The 17,037-nt window shown below is 38.8% G+C and overlaps 1 protein-coding gene across 2 annotated transcripts; it reads left to right on the plus strand.

Moving 5' to 3' along the window:
* The first annotated feature begins 4,449 nt into the window (after window positions 1–4,449).
* Window positions 4,450–16,511, plus strand: ap3s1 (adaptor related protein complex 3 subunit sigma 1). 2 transcript variants are annotated; one of them, XM_030417919.1, is made up of 7 exons: window positions 4,450–4,803; window positions 8,570–8,661; window positions 8,973–9,084; window positions 9,211–9,282; window positions 10,728–10,835; window positions 12,228–12,269; window positions 15,654–15,787. In XM_030417919.1, the coding sequence occupies exons 1-6, from the start codon at window positions 4,735–4,737 to the stop codon at window positions 12,261–12,263; spliced, it is 489 nt and encodes a 162-aa protein (XP_030273779.1). In that variant the 5' UTR covers window positions 4,450–4,734; the 3' UTR covers window positions 12,264–12,269; window positions 15,654–15,787. The 2 variants fall into 2 exon arrangements, with proteins under 2 accessions (XP_030273779.1, XP_030273778.1); XM_030417918.1 differs by lacking the exon at window positions 12,228–12,269 and having other exon boundaries at window positions 15,654–16,511.
* The last annotated feature ends 526 nt before the right edge of the window (window positions 16,512–17,037 follow it).

Consider the following 17,037-nt stretch of genomic DNA (forward strand, 5'->3'; position numbering starts at 1 on the left):
AATCAGAGGTTGTGGCAAGTTTTCATCTGAGCTGCCACATCATCAATAGCAGATTTGTGCTGCTGCTCCACCTTGTGGCTCAAACTTAAACCGACCCCACCCAGCTAATAGATGTGACGTAGTATAGAACTGATGCTCTTTTAAGGACAGTGATTAATATCAATGGGATTAAATGAAAATGACATTTGAACAAGGTTGTGCAACATTGATATGACACTTGTGCGTTTAATGATTGATTAACAAATATTATGGAGCTGATGACAAAAGGGAAAACTGTGTCTCAAATTGTCTTGTCGTAAATCCACTCTATAGGCTATGATCCAATTTATACAGTACAGATAAATCATTTAGTCTCAATCTACACTCAATCTACACAGTTGAGATTTCAGGTCAACTAATCCTCTCTAAAACGTTCTTGTCTTGTGAGAAAACCCTCATATCAATCCAACAAAAAGTATTCCCATCTTCAGATATTTGGCAGCTTATGAACCATCTCCTTCCATCACAAAAAGCATGAACAAATGCCACTCTGCCGGGAGACATTGTGAAGAACATTTGATGTTTTATTGATTGTATTTCAGAATTTCAACGATCATTATAATTACGATTCTAAATGTAGTATTAGGCACAACTGAGCCACTGTGTGTTTATTGTGAATGCAGACATTCGTTCATTTGTTACACTGTTACACAATGTTTGATCATTGTTATATTATTATTTCCCTATCAGTATTATAGTAGTAGTAGTAGAAGTGATAATAGTGTCTAGCAGTATTTTGTTTGGCAGATTTCATAAACACAGTGTTCAAAGTGTTGTAACAAACACTAAAGTGATCAAACCTGCAATAAAGTGACGGCATGTGTCCCGTTGTTGAAGTTGAAATCAGACTTTCATTTACTTCTGTTGTTTAGGAGAATGCTGCAATACTGTTTTGCTGTAGAGGCTCCAGAAATGTTTTTTTGTGAACGTACGATACTTCACATGACTTTTGGCCTGGGGCTCAGTAGATAGTGACTGAATTTTCATTTTTTGTGTGAACAGTAGCAATTCTGAAATACTCTGTTACAGATAAGAGTTACACATTTAATTTTTTTTGTAAAGCAAATGCACACAACTACTGAAAGTATAATATCCCTGAAATACCAAAAGTAAAAGTGCTCATTATGCAGATTGGGATATCTCCAGAAAATGAATGAAAATAAATATCATATCATAATATTAGATTACAGTGATGTATTATGGTTTTGTATGATATAACATAATAATTAATCTGTTGGTGATATTTTATAACATTTATACTCATTTTGCAAAGTGACCACTCAATTAATGTGGAGGAGTTAATTGCAAAATATTCGGCTCCAAACTGTAATGTAATAAAGGTGAAAATGGGTATTAATACATCAAAAATATATAGCACAGTACAGAATCTGCGTATATTTTTCTCCACATTTATATTATATCATATTTTTTTGCTGTATAGTAAAATTACAGTTGAAAACTGCGGTCAAGCCAGCCGTGGTTCGCGTTTGCTTGGTCAAATCAGCCGCACGTTGTTTCTAGTGCGCGAGTCTACTAACATTTACGGTAATCCTAATGAATCCGCCCTGAAGAGCTTCTTGTATTGACTGTGGGGCAGACTGCAGTCTCACATCAGACCCGTGAAACATACGGTACTTTGACAGTAGTTATTCCCGGTAATAAACTGAAGGTATCACGAAGGTATGCGTCCGGATTTCAAAGTAAAGGACGAAAGAAAAAAATATGGATATTTCACCCAACTTTGACGTGGAATAAAAAGCTTATTTTCCATAAGTAGTCCAATATTCATACACTACTGAACTGAGTACTTCCTAGACTACGTGCACGAATAATATGGAGTACTTTTACTCTGTACTTTTCGAGTAATCCTGTGTCAAAATCCTGACCATATCACAAAATTAAAGATATTTCACCCAACTTTGATTTGGAATAAAAAGCTTATTATCCATAAGTAGTCTATGATTCATATACTGCTGAACTTAGTACTTCCCAGACGACCTGCATGCATAATATGAAGTACTTTTACTGTGTACTTTTCCAATAATCCTGTGTCAAAATTCTGACCAGATGACAAGATTCAGGATATTTCACCCAACTTTGATGTGGAATAAAAAGCTTATTTTCCATAAGTAGTCCATGATTCATATACCGCTGAATTAAATAATTCCCAGACTACCTGCATGCATAATATGAAGTACTTTTACTGTGTACTTTTCGAGTAATCCTGTGTCAAAATCCTTAACAGAGGCTAAGATTAAGGATATTTCACCCAACTTTGATGTGGAATAAAAAGCTTATTTTCCATAAGTAGTCTGTGATTCATACACTGTTGAACTTAGTACTTCCTAGACTCCTTGCATGCATGATATGAAGTACTTTTACTGTGGACTTTTTAAGTAAACCTCTGTCAAAATCCTTAACAGAGAAATAGAATAAGTCTTTCCGCCCAAATTTGATGTAATGTACTTGTAACCAAGTATTATTACACTTAAAAAGGGAGCAATACCAAAGTCACTTTGGTATTGCTCCCTTTTTGTTAAGTAAAAGATCCATGGATACAACTTGAGAAGTGAGCTGACCATCAGCCAGCAGACGTTGACAGTGGTTGACTTGGAGCAGAAGGAAACAGTTGAGATAGATGTGCCAATCCTCGCTGACAGTTACATCCTGGTACTTCTCGTACCAGGATTTGAAGGAAGGTACTATCTTTTTGTGCTCCGTCTTCCTGATGTAATACGTCCCGATGTTGTTGCACACAGTTTGAATGGGAAGGTTTTTGACTTTTACCAGCCCCAGTGATGATGTGCTGTTTTGTTTCAGACCTGCTGTATAAGATGTCAGTCTGTCCTTTTAAATATGAATAACTGAACGTGTGCAAGCCGAAGCGAGGCTATCCTGTTCCTGCCGAGCCTGTGTGAACTGGACCGAGCCCACTTTTTTTATTTATTTATTTTTCATTATTCCTTTAAATCCAGCTGTGCTGACGCCGGACTCACAGTGCACTTTGTTTGTGTCACATGACTTCAACAACGCCCTTGTGAGTGACTCGTGCTCATTCATTCAAACCTCTCACCGCTGCTGGATTAGTGTTCCTTTTTTGTTAAGTAAAAGATCGGAGTATTTCTTCCAACACTGTGCAAATCTGAAACTTGGATTCATGAGTAGGTCTTTTTCCATACATAACGACACCCCAAGCATATAAGGCCATGGATACAACTTGAGAAGTGAGCTGACCATCAGCCAGCAGACGCTGACTGTGGTTACATCGGGAAGACGGAGCACAAAAAGATAGTATGTTCCTTCAACTCCTGATACGAGAAATACCAGGATGAAACTGTCAGCGAGGATTGGCACATCTATCTCAACTGTTTCCTTCTGCTCCAAGTCAACCACAGTCAACGTCTGCTGGCTGATGGTCAGCTCACTTCTCAAGTTGTATCCATGGCCTTATATGCTTGGGGTGTCGTTATGACTGGAAAAAGACCTACTCATGAATCCAAGTTTCAGATTTGCACAAGTAATAATACTTGGTTACAAGTACATTTCTACATCAGATTTGGGCGAAAAGACTTATTCTATTTCTCTGTTAAGGATTTTGACAGAGGTTTACTTAAAAAGTCCACAGTAAAAGTAATTGATATTATGCATGCAGGTTGTCTAGGAAGTACTAAGTTCAACGGTATATGAATCATGGACTACTTATGGATAATATGCTTTTTATTCCACATCAAAGTTGGGTGAAATATCAGGATTTTGACACAGGATTATTGGAAAAGTACACAGTAAAAGTACCTCATATTATTCATGCACGTAGTCTATGAAGTGCTAAGTTCAGCAGTATATGAATCATGGACTACTTATGGATAATAAGCTTTTTATTCCACGTCAAAATTGGGTGAAATATACTTAATCTTGTCCTCTGTTAAGGATTTTGACACAGGATTACTTCAAAAGTACACAGTAAAAGTACTCCAGTTTATTCGTGCACGTAGTCCAGGAAGTACTCAGTTCAGTAGTGTATGAATATTGGACTACTTATAGAAAATAAGCTTTTTATTCCACGTCAAAGTTGGGTGAAATATCCATATTTTTTTCTTTCGACCTTTACTTTGAAACCCGGACGCATACCTTCGTGATACCTTCATTTTATTACCGGGTATAATTACTGTAAAAGTACCGTATGTTTCATGGATCTGATGTGAGACTGCAGTCTGCCCCACAGTCACTACCAGAAGCTCTTCAGAGCGGTTTCATTAGGATTACCGTAAATGTTAGTAGATTCTCGCACTAGAAAACAACGTGCGGCTGATTTGACCAAGCAAACGCGAACCACTATTTCTTCAGTCTGACACCACCGCATGGATGATCCGAGTACAGCAGAACGAACAGAACAAATCACTTTTCTTCCTCTGGTGTTTCCAGCAGCGGCGGACGGCGGAAGTTTGTCCCATCGCGACTGCCGTAGCGAGGAGAGGGAGGCGAGTGACTGGTCCTTTGACGTGGAATATTTCCGTAAAGAGACGATGGAGGAGTAGCAGCGTGTACCTGAAAGCTATCCCGTATTAACCTTACCACCGAGACGGGGTTTAGCCGTGAATCCCGGACGGATCTTGGTCCACGGGAGTCGACGGACAGCAGTCTTTCGCAGACTGATCCCCGTTTTGTTCCCCCGCCTCCCTCCGTTCAGCTACAATCATGATTAAAGCCATTTTAATATTCAACAACCATGGGAAACCGAGGCTGTCTAAATTCTACGAGCATTATGTGAGTAACGGGAGATTTGTTGCACCGCTGTTTGCATGTTGTGCTGCTTGTTCGTGCGATCGATGGGCCAGGATGGGAGAAGTCGACCAGAAATATGAACGTGTGGCTGTTATGATACTTTGTTTTAATGTTGACCGAACCAGAGCCCCCCTGCGAACGCTGCATACGTCCCGATGTTGTTGCACACAGTTTGAATGGGAAGGTGTTTGACTTTAAACAGCCCAGGTGATGATGTGCTGTTTTGTTTCAGACCTGCTGTATAAGATGTCAGTCTGTCCTTTTAAATATGAATAATTGAACGTGTGCAAGCCGAAGCGAGGCTATCCTGTTCCTGCCGAGCCTGTGTGAACTGGACCGAGCCCACTTTTTTTATTTATTTATTTTTTATTATTCCTTTAAATCCAGCTGTGCTGACGCCGGACTCACAGTGGACTCTGTTTGTGTCACATGACTTCAACAACGCCCTTGTGAGTGACTCGTGCTCATTCATTCAAACCTCTCAGCGCTGCTGGGGCTCAATGAGCTCCGCTGTCATTAACTTACCTACACGTCCTGTCAGAAAACACAAAGAAACGAGCTCCATGTAGGTGGCTAATGACGGGTTATGTAATATCCGTTCACCGGGCAAGCTGTGTTGGCTTGTTCCCATAATTGGATTTATATCTCAAGGTTGGCCGCCTAACCCCCCCCCCCTTTCTTTAATATTGCTGCTTACAATAGCAAGGTGCCCCGGCCAGACATGTTCATTAACTCTGCCTCCTTTACCAAAATGTCACATGTGGATTTTTTGGTCCTTTTCACAGGTGAAAAAGCAAATTTTTTTTTTTCTCACGTGGATTGAAAAGGTTTCGTGTCATTATGTGAAAGTGTAAGAAAGTCACACCTGAACTGGACACTCTCACAGGTGATCGGCTGTTTACACATGTTAAAACAGAACATTTCCATATCCCCACTTTTTTTGTTGTGAATTTAAAGCCCACCCGTACCTGATTTCTGGGCCAATGCTATTATCGACATTGGGGACCGAAAAACTCTTATAGGTACATGGTTAATTATTCGTCATTATAAAACACAGGGTTGCATCTATATATACACTTAGTGCATCTTTTGAATCTGCGTCAAGGTGGATGTAAACAGCAGCAACGCAATGGTGATGATAATGTGGTCGACAATCTAGGTAACACATCCACTTCGACTGTGTGTGAGCGCCAAGCATCGATGTTAGGCCACCTCTCCTGCAACAGCTTGATCTGCATTGTGGTGGTGGAGACAGGTGTCTGTGGGCTCAGTAGTGTCTGATTCCATGTTGTTTGGCCAGCCTGAGTCCCATTGTGTCCATTTGCTTGTCCTTTTACCAGACACTAGCCAGGAGCGGCCTTCAGCCAAGCTTGATTAGCATGGCTGTTATTCTGACTCTCTCCCTCCCGATATGTTGACATATCAGCCGATATATATACACACATTCTTTGCAGTGATCCCTCAAATGTGATTATCAAACACTTACTGTTTGTAAAGGAGGCAAGATATTTTACAGTTTTACAAGAAGCTTTATTGTCTAAAATGAACCCATGCATCTTTATCTGTAATTATTTTAATCCAAATCAAGATCTTTTCCTAAACCTAACCAGACAACATAAAGACGATTTGGAATGAAAAAACCTAATGACATGTAAAGTTTCAACATAAAGAATTGAACAGAGTTTGGACAGTAGGTCGAGTAAAACAAGATATTTAAAGATATCACCTGTAGGAAACAGTGCTGATGATTTCACAGTGTTTGGACATTTTAGAGACGAATCAATACTGAAAACACTGGTTAGCTGCAGTCCTGTTGTCTGCAGTCAAAACACAGTGTTGCTTTATTTAGCCTGTTGCAGGGTCTGTTGAGATGGCCATGGCTGTATCTGTGTTTCAGTAGGATGAATTGAAATTGATCGGATTATAAGGAGGCTGTATGCAGACACCATCTGTTATATTAAATGCTGAGGTGAAGGCTTACTGGCTGCATGGCAGGATATAATATTTCACACATGCTGCTGGCTGTGAAACCGTCTTTAAGTTAGTTTATTGTTAAGACTGAGGGCCTGCTTTAGAGGCTGTGCAGACAATATGTGTGTGTGTGTGTGTGTGTGTGTGTGTGTGCGTTGTGCTGAGAAAGAGGCGTTATCTTGTTAGTTGGAGCCGGCCTGCTGGCTCAGACCTAAAGGTTAAGCATCCGTCTGATATAAGGGTGACATGTTGGGCTGAGAGGAGAGTGAAATATGTACATAGACAAGTGTCCGCAGTGCCCATTCAAAACATGCTGTTCAGCATAGATTATCTGATAGTGATATCCTGATATTATCAGGGCGCCCAAACATACAAAACGTTTGTGTTTTGCTTACGGTTGTTTATTTGAAATATGGACGATTAGGTCTGATTTACATCTAGACCTTGATGCTAATGTTAGCATCTGAGAAGAAATCTAAAAAAAAACAACTCAAACCAGTCGATCAATTAATTGTTGCAATCCCCAAGTGGAGAGGCTGGCATAAAAACAGATAATGAATGAAAATGTAGCCAAACATAGTAGTGATGATTTAAAACATGTCTGCATGGGAGAAGTTATTATATTCAGAACAGTTTCAGTACATGATAGCCACAGTACAGTGTTAAAGATATTCTATAAGAGTAATTCTTTCCTTTCTTTTTGGACATTTCAGTGTAGAAACAGATAGGAAACATGTCACAACATGGGGATGTTGCGTTTTGTAATTGTGTCCTCGCTGTAAGGCCACCTGTATGCACTTGAAGTTCACATTTAATGTCTCCCACTCAGGGAAGAGAGGTGTCACTGCTACTGATACTTTGCCAAAATTGAGAGGAAATCTGCATGTCCAGAATACCAAATGTAGTTAGTGTGCAGGAACCACTTACACAACACCACAAACATCTTTTAATGAGAAGACGCTCCTGCTGTGCAAAGTTGCACCGTTGTGCTTAAACTGTGAGTAACCCTGCTGGTCGGATGCTACAGGTCACATGACTGATTCAGCCTTCCAGCCAGCCACGTACCGGACAACCTCTTCTCTCCTTGTGCTCACTGACCTGTTATGCTCTCCTAGGGGGGTCGTTAGCACCCTTTGGTGAAGCTGACTCAGTGTTTCTATACACAACAAGACTTTTAACACAGTGGTCTTTTGCCTGGGACTGCATTTTCATCTTTCAGTTTTATTATCGAAAATATATTTTTTCTGTTTAGCCCTAAAGCAATCTTCGATGCAGTTGGATATTTATAAACTTGGTGTATTATATCTTGAATCAGTTTTTTTTTTTTTTTTTTTTTTTTCGTGGCCCTTTATTAGTTCAGGAAATGTTATATTTTGATTGTCTCTTAAAGCCTTTTAGTGAATGCTTGCAAACTTGCCTCCAGCTATTTGAGGTTTTTAAACAGAATCTCATCCATTAGCAAACAATAAGATAACCCTGCCTCCGTTCAGCTTCTACAATGAACTGATTGCCCCTGTAGCCCGCAGGCATAAGTGTGTGTTTCATTATGACAAAGAGAACGGTTAGTGTATAAATCCCGCTCCTTCGCTCAGAACTAATACATGTGTTCACGAAAAGGAGAGGAGCGAGAGGTGAACCATTAATTTAGCTGTCGGTCCAGTCTGCTGGCTGGAAGTAATGAGATTGCTCACAGGAGGGTATTAGGCGTACAAACAACACATTATTTACCCTCTTCTCTTTGTCTAACAATCTGTTTTTTTCTCATTTCCTCCCGTAGACTGAAGACACGGAGCAACAGATCATCAGGGAAACCTTCCACTTGGTCTCAAAAAGAGACGAGAACGTCTGTAATTTCCTCGAAGGTGGAATGTAAGTTGTTGTGTGCTATTGTCAAGCGAAGTGTCAGTGGAAGTAAATACACAAGTAGATAATTTACTCTGGAGCAGCATTGCAGGAAATTGAAAAGGAAAGCTCAGAGGGCTTTTTGAACGCCCGTCGGTAGTAACTGGGTCTCAAAGGTTATTTATCATTCATGAATGAGGAGTGGATCAGGTGTCGTTTTACTCCGATTGCTCTTGCATTTCTTCCCTCCGAACGTTCTCCGTCATCTGGAGTTGTGTGACATGTATCCAGTCAGGACAGGTAACCGGTGTGATGTTTCCTTGTCCGCTGTGTTTCAGGTTGATTGGAGGATCAGACTACAAGCTGATCTACAGACACTACGCCACACTGTACTTTGTGTTTTGTGTGGACTCCTCAGAGAGTGAACTAGGAATTTTAGACTTAATCCAGGTAAAAAGCCTGGGAATACATTGTGTATCTTTAACTCCGTTGCAGTATACTTTTAGTGTCTTTCTTTCTCTCTTTCTTTCTTTCTTTCTTTCTTCTTTTTAAACAATATATTCCTTACATCTTCAGGTATTTGTGGAAACGCTGGACAAATGCTTTGAGAATGTCTGTGAGCTCGACTTAATTTTCCATGTAGACAAGGTAGGAAATAATCTAATAATCTGTTTGCCTCTTTTTGATGTTACCTATCTATAATACTGATTGATGGTTTAATCCCATACATTTTTCGAAAATCAGGAATCAGTTGTAATATCCTGCCTGAACCGTTATTGCCTCATATCACAGTGACATAGTCATCTGATGACGTAACTGGTGACTTCCCATATTTTGATTTCAGTCATAACTGGCCTCTTACAAAGGAATTTAAATATATGATACCATTTAGATCTTAATTGATGAATTAATTACAGTAATTTTAGCTCCTCAAATGTGAGGATTTGCTGTTTCTCTATACTAATGTGATCCTATTCTAGTAATATATTTGAGTTTTGAAGTGCTTTAAAGTGCAAGTAAGACATTTAAATGAAAAGGTTTTTGCATTTGTTTTTTTTTTGGACATTTTTCACTCATTAAAAAACAAAACAAGACAAAAAAACCCCCCCAAAAACCAAACAAAAACAAACACAGAAAATAATCAGCATATTAATCTGTAATTAAAGTAATGATTTCATTGTAACAACAACCTTACTGCAGTTTTGATTTCAGCCATCAGGGTCAGTAGGGTTGGCCCAAGTCTTTCGGGTGGACACAACCACAAATGTAATTGTCTTTTTTTTTGTGTTCTTTGATATAATTTAACATGACAGCAACACTTTAATTTGAGTTCCACAATTTAGCATTCATAAGCACTATTTAAACATTCAGTAAATGGTTTATGACACACTAGAACGAAGGGTAAAGCTTTATAGTGTGGTTTGTGTAAAAGTGAGGAGCGCATACAACACTTTATACCAAGATTATATATAAGATTTGTAATAAACATTATTTATATAGGGCCTTATAAGTTCCTATGAGATAGTTAGAAACATAATGATGGGCTTAATAAGACTATGCAAGTGTTAATAATAGCATCATTAACATGTTTGAAGACATTTATAATGTATTAAGCACTAAATAAGTGCATCAACACAGGTGTATTGTTAGACAACATGACATTTATAAGCACTTGAAGCACTTTACAAAAAACTTAACAATTAATTTATTGAGTTTAACTCACTGACCTATAACTTAGCCTTATTAACTATCAACAACTTATTACAAAGACCTTAATACAAAACATCACTGAATGTAGTTGTGAGCAGCTAAAAAGGATTATTAATGTATTTGCCTACAATTATAACTTCTCACGAGGTTGCCTGTAAGTGTAACTGGTGTATATATTCTAATTGTTGACAAATAATGTGTATTATTAATAAGCATAAGCATTTTATTGTTTAATTATATCAGCTTACCATATAAATAAAGCTCTTTATAAGCCATCTACAGAATATTTGCAGACTGTAAATGCGAGTTAGGTGTACTTGAAACACATGCGGTATATGCGTATATTTGTTTTAATGATATGGAAACCTCTTCTTTGTCTGTAGGTCCACAACATTCTGGCGGAGATGGTGATGGGCGGGATGGTCCTAGAGACCAACATGAACGAAATCATCACGCAGGTGGACGCCCAGAACAAGATGGAGAAGTCTGAGGTAAGCCTGACCCTGCGCGTCCTGTACTGTATGTATGACCTGACTCTGCCTCCATACTCTCGGAGGCATCGTATGCAGTATGCAGGCATGTGTGTATGCTGCACCCTGCATGCTACTCTCAAGTGACCTTGTGGATGCTCCCTACCTACTCTTGAGTGTTTGTGCTCTTCTTTTCGGCCTCTCCTCTCGCTGCTGCACTGCTCAGTCCCGACACAGGGCCTCAACATATCCTCTCCTGTATCCCTCAGTATAAAAGTACAGTATCATAGTCATCACTTGTGTCATTATTATGGAGACCTAACTGTATCATTGTCCAGTGCATCTCTGGCCATTGAGTCGCTCAACCACCATCTTATATTCGACCATAAATCCATGAAAACAGGCTGGTTGTAGGTTGTGTTTTACATTCTTATTATTCCAGTGAAGAATGTGAATTTATACAAGCTGTCCATGTTGGCGTAAATGCTTTTCCGATCTGTTTTGTAACATCAATAAGCTAGTGTCCTCGCTTAGATATTTGCTCTGTGCAAGGACATTGCTTTGCTTTCCATACAGCTTCTGCGAGCAGATAAAAAACATTCATTTGCTCACCCGGACGTTTTTTTGACAGCCAGAGACAATTTGAAGAAATCGTTTCTCTTTTCCATAATGTGGATTTTAGCCGCTGATAGTCCAAAAAAGTAAAGATTTGGCCTTGTTTTAATATCAAAACATTTGAGGCGATGAGTCCCTCTAACTTTTTGCATTGACAATCACTGACAGAAAGTCACAAAGTTTGCAAATTTGTTGGAATTTAGTTACGATGACAACAAATCGAAGGGTTATATCGTCGCTGACATCAGTTGTGTGCTCTAACATTTGACTTGTAAAACTTTCAGTGTTAACGAAGTACACTTTTTTTCTAATAATCTTCAATTGCATTTTGTGCCCTTGACGAGACAGAATCTTCTTTTTCGATTGATGTTCTGTAAGCAGAGTATTTTACTGTTCTACAATCATCAGAGCTGCTCTGTCTTTCCCTCTTGGACCTACCCTAGACCGCCGTGTGTGTTCACTCACACCGACGCTAATTCAAAACGACATTGTGCATTTATAGGGCATTCTCTGGGGAACAAGGGCCGAGCTGTTCTCCCTCCAATCTGACTGATTAGGCGGCATTATTGTTTATTACATCAAACTTTCTCAATCTTTTAATTTTGTTTTATAGTGGTGAAAATAAATGTGAGAGATGCTTTAAATCATGTAGTTTGCTTTAAAGATGTGGTCTATGATAGGTCCTATCACTTTTTTTCTGTGGAGATAAACTGTAATTACTTTAATCTGCTTTAACATTCCTCATTCCTCTTTTTCCTGACCCTGTCTAGTTCTTTCCATTCTTCTCTCTCTTTACAGACGTTTATCTTTCAGTCTACCAGGCAGGACAGGTAGACACAGGTACTGCTAAATTTACAACCAAGCACTGTAACCTTAACTGAAGTTTACTTCTCCCCAAGTCTCTCCATATGGCCCTCCATGTAATAGCAAGCTGACGTCACTAACATACAATAGGAATCTTTAATGGCAGACCCAAAAATGTTCCTCTTTAAAACTTTTGTTTTCTTGTCACTTTGGTGAATGTACACGGGATGGGCTGGATAATAGAAACAGCTGACAGTGTAATGCAATCTTTCAAACAAGAGGTGGGCATTCAACGCTATAGTCACTTTTGAAGCTGCAGTTTGTCGTGTTGCATTAACAGTATTGTAAGGTGTACCTGTTATATTGTCCACCCACTGTATTTTAAAGACATTTATATCTAACAGGCTACAGACCTTATTTTGTATTCTAGCTGTGACACTGTGCCATAAATTCTCCGGCCTCTCGTCTGTTTTATTGCAGAGAGTTGGATGAGAGGATCAATACCACTCTGGTATCTGTATGGTAAATATGTACATAACAGCAGGATAGCTTAGTTTAGTCTAGCTCAGTGTAAAGGATGGAAAGAGGAAGAACAGCTAGCTGGCCGGCTGGCCAGGACTGGTTGCCAAGCAGCCCGTGGGAACAGGAAGTTGCTTGTCCTGGCAAAGAAATAGTTTGACACATAACCCTTGGTAAAATGGCAAATTTGTCTTTTTGCACTTTAGTGTTTGTGCAGGTTTAATAAAGACATGTAGCCTGTTTATTTGTGTTCTGTAGGTTTACTTTTTTTTTTTTTTACACATAACACGGCTAGCTGTCACCAGGGTTTGTGCTAAGGTATGTTGAGTGGCTGCGAGCCACAGCTACATATTCAGCATACACACCTAAGAGTGATGTCGAGTTCTCATCTAACTCCCTGCGAAAAAGCCAATAAGCTTATTATCTGAAATGATGCGTATTCCTTTAAAGGTCTCACCCACTAAACACACACAGCTTGCCTTAAACCAAAAATAAAAGCCTTCTACTGTCGTCATTTCTCACATTTTATTTTTAGGGGGAACTGCTCCAGCCTTGAAAAGGCTCTCTGACTGAACACAGACCAGAGAATCAAGCCACCGTTGTGCATTTCACAGCTGGCGTTACTATTTCTGTACATGTTAGTCACCCGGCGTTTGATTAAAAACCCACCATTTTGGACTTACACAGTGGGGCTCCAGGCTACCCACTGTGAGGCAAAAGTATCTGGAGTCTGACAGTCAGCGTTCCTCTCAGTTAATGCCACGGTCATCGTTCCGTCCAACACAAGTCTCCTTCAGTCGTGGCAGAGGGAGGAATGCCCACAAGACAAACGGTCCATTGAAATAACCTTGTGAAACTAAGTGAAGTGGATGAATGTACATTCCAGACATACTCTGTGTGCCATATCGCTAAATGATTTACGAGGGTTTGTCCTCACAGAGCCGGGGGAACATACAGTTCTGCTGTGCCTCAAACCTTGTGGTCATTTTTGGGTCTTTCTGCTAAAGATTCAGTCGGGGGGGGGGTGGGTGGGGGATCTCTAACCACAGTGATTCTCAATTGTCTACTCACGCTTGAGATGAAAACATCAAATCATTCACTCTCTGCAGATGTGTTTTTACTGTGTCAAAAGAGCTAAACTACCTTGATACATTACGTTTAAAAAAGAATGCTGAATTGCTTTGATACATTTTAGCATTGAGATTCATTGTGTTAGAGCTAAGTGCCTCCTCTGTCCCTGAGAATAGATCTCCCATCGTAGTTAAACACTACTAGACTTACAACCTCCTCATGTCATCAGTAGTTACACTGTAGACGTGTAAATGACACCATATTCGGTAACGCTTCATATTAAGGTAATGGGCATTAGTTAATAGGAAATCAGGACCTTATGAGTTTTATGAGGTGCTTATTGATATTATTAAAACTATCTAAGTGTTCACAACAGCATGATAAACGGACTTGGAAGGGAAAAGGTTTTTTAAAAGATAATAACATTTTAGAAGTTCATGTTTCTAATTAATGATCCCACTTCATAATGAAAATAAAAGAAGTCAGAATTGTGAAAAAATATTTACTTTTTTTGCACAGTACCACTCTTCACTAGAGCATTTTTTCCTCCTACTTCATATTGTATTGTGCTACTTTGTAAAGGTTAGTACCAATTATCTTTTCCACAAGAAATTGGCTTTGCGGCATTTTTAAAAATTAATCTTGAATTCAACTTGGTTCTTGATTAAAAAATGATCTGGGGACAGTTTTCATTCAACATAATGATTAGCGATGACATTTGAAATGAAGGTTGAGTGGCTTTAGCCAGTTTTGGATATTAGTTCACTGACTTGCTCCATAAGAACAAAGATGCAGGCATTCTGTCAATCAAATCAAATGAAAAAAATACAAAGCCAATGCCATAATGCCATGATTTTTTTTTTAACACTTAGCTATGCCTTCTCCAGCTCGACATCTGGAATGAGCGCTGCATGTGATCAAGGTTGATAAAATATGGATACATATTAAATAATAATAAATCAATGTTAGCAGTGAAGTGCAAAACTAACATTAAGATAGTTATATTATTCTAACAATGAACGTGTTTGTTGTGCTATAATTAACACCTGTATAGTCTTTTTAATGTTTGTAAGCGTCTCATTTTAAGGACTTAGTTTTGCCTATTAACTAACGGACTGCAATATAAAGCGTTACCCAATATTCTTGTTCCTGTGTTCACAAATATGTATTTAGACAGTCATGCGTAGTCTGTCCAGAAGCAACTCAACCCACGAGAAGAGCAGAATCATCTGTTTTATTATGGCTAAGATTACGTTTGACATGTTCCCTTAAAATTTGACGCACACATTCTACACACGCCTATCTATCCAAACGTCATTTCCGTCTTCATATCCAAAATCCATTTTTTCTGCTTTACCCAGTTCTCTCCATGCATTTTTACCCTTATCGGTCCTCAAGAGTCCGGTGGGTTCACTTTCCAAGCAATGCTGCCTTTTGTCCATTTGATGAATGTCCAGTACTGCTCAGTATATTCAAATTAGTGAATGGTCTAGTACAGTGTGTCCTCACAGTTGATTCATAATTGGCTCTGGTTGTGGTGTAAATCATTATAGAACCAAATAATGCATGTGCATATGAAGCTATGAAGGCATCTGAATGTACATTTTGCACATGTTGTCTGTCCGAGTAGCTGTCAGTGCTTTTGCATTTTGTCAGCAGTTGTTTGTCTCTGTTTAGCACTGTGTGTATGTGTGTCCAATGTTCACGGTTCAGTGTGTGTGTGTGTGTGTGTGTGTGTGTGTCTGTGTCGTGTACAGCATGATTTTTGATTTACTGATTTGTATCTTATCATCCCCTCCATGTGTGTTTTGTGTGTGTATGTGTGTGCAGGCCGGTATTGCAGGAGCGCCTGCTCGTGCCGTATCAGCTGTAAAGAACATGAACCTCCCGGAAATGCCCAGAAACATCAACATTGGTGACATCAGCATAAAAGTGCCAAATTTACCCTCCTTCAAATAGTGGCAGCGAGATCCTGAGCCTGCAGATGTCAGCCAATGTTTACCGTGATGCAATCTGTTTACCAAAACCTCAAATTACTAACTTTTATCAAAACTATACATCTTGAAGGTACCGTGTGATTTGACACTCCTTGTTCTGGCTGTTATCTCTTTGTTTTTCCTATAAAAAAAAAAGAGTGTTTTATGTGATTTTTTTTTTTTTTTTTTTTAATCTGTTGGAAGGAAAAATTAAGTATTTATTTATCAGTGGTACATTCCTTCTGCCTCGATGGGGGTTGGCCCTTGACGTTTAGCTGCTACAGTACCATTCTGTGTCACTTTGTAACTGAAATTATTTCACTGACAAGTGTTTACTTAAAAGAGAAAGTGTGGCAGGTGGTGACATTTTGGGAAAGACTTAATGGTTTGGTATATCTGGCTTGAGAAATCAACTCGTGGAGGAAAGAGCATGAAACCATTACAAATACCAAATTGGAACAGGTCTGCTACAGTATTGGAAGTCATACATTACAGCTCGCTGGTAAAATCAGTAAACAATATTATTATATTGCGGATATGCTGTGTGATAGAAATATGAATATATGCTGAAATGATTTTTTTTTCTTTTCTTATTTGTATGCAAAATATTTTTAAATGATTTATCATGTCTTATCAAATATTTCTCTTAATTTTAATCTGTGCATGAACTTTTTTCTCTTCTTTTTCAACTTAATAAACTGTCGAAATTCAATCGTTGTGTTTGTCTTTTTTCATTATCATCATCATTCTCGTTTGATATTTTCAATATGTGTCTTGTACAGTACATTCAACAAATAGTCTTAGATGCACCATATCATTATTTTGTCCTTGGAGATGTTTCACTTATGAGATCTTGTCAAAAAAATCAGTATGTGGCAGGCTATTACTTAAGGTATGGGTCATGTAGTGAAATAAAAGAGTTAACAGGTGTAACTGGTGACTGTATTAATGTTGAATAAAAATGCTAATGCTCTACAGTCAAATTTTTGGTTTTGAAAAGTCTTTGCCTGTTTAGACTATTTGACCACTTATTCCAAGGAAACGGCTGCAGATGATCTGGTTAACACAGTTCACACAACACCAGGGCTGTCACAACATGCCGGTAACAATGATAACTGCGATATAAAAAAAAAAAAAAGTAATATTGAGATCATGTGAATAGTCCTGTGCGGATTTTATGCCTTTGTGGATCTCTTGTTTATCAGTTCAGGGTTGCCCTTTCACAATTAAATGTAAAT

Source organism: Sparus aurata, chromosome 5, assembly GCF_900880675.1.
Source record: "Sparus aurata chromosome 5, fSpaAur1.1, whole genome shotgun sequence".
NCBI lineage: Eukaryota > Metazoa > Chordata > Actinopteri > Spariformes > Sparidae > Sparus > Sparus aurata.

Bases quoted from the DNA above. Each gene is read 5' to 3' on its own strand.
- ap3s1 (XM_030417918.1), top strand. From the start codon at position 4,735: ATGATTAAAGCCATTTTAATATTCAACAACCATGGGAAACCGAGGCTG. The intron at 4,804-8,569 runs GTGAGTAACGGG...TTCCTCCCGTAG, and splicing joins CTAAATTCTACGAGCATTAT to ACTGAAGACACGGAGCAACA. The intron at 8,662-8,972 runs GTAAGTTGTTGT...GCTGTGTTTCAG, and splicing joins AATTTCCTCGAAGGTGGAAT to GTTGATTGGAGGATCAGACT.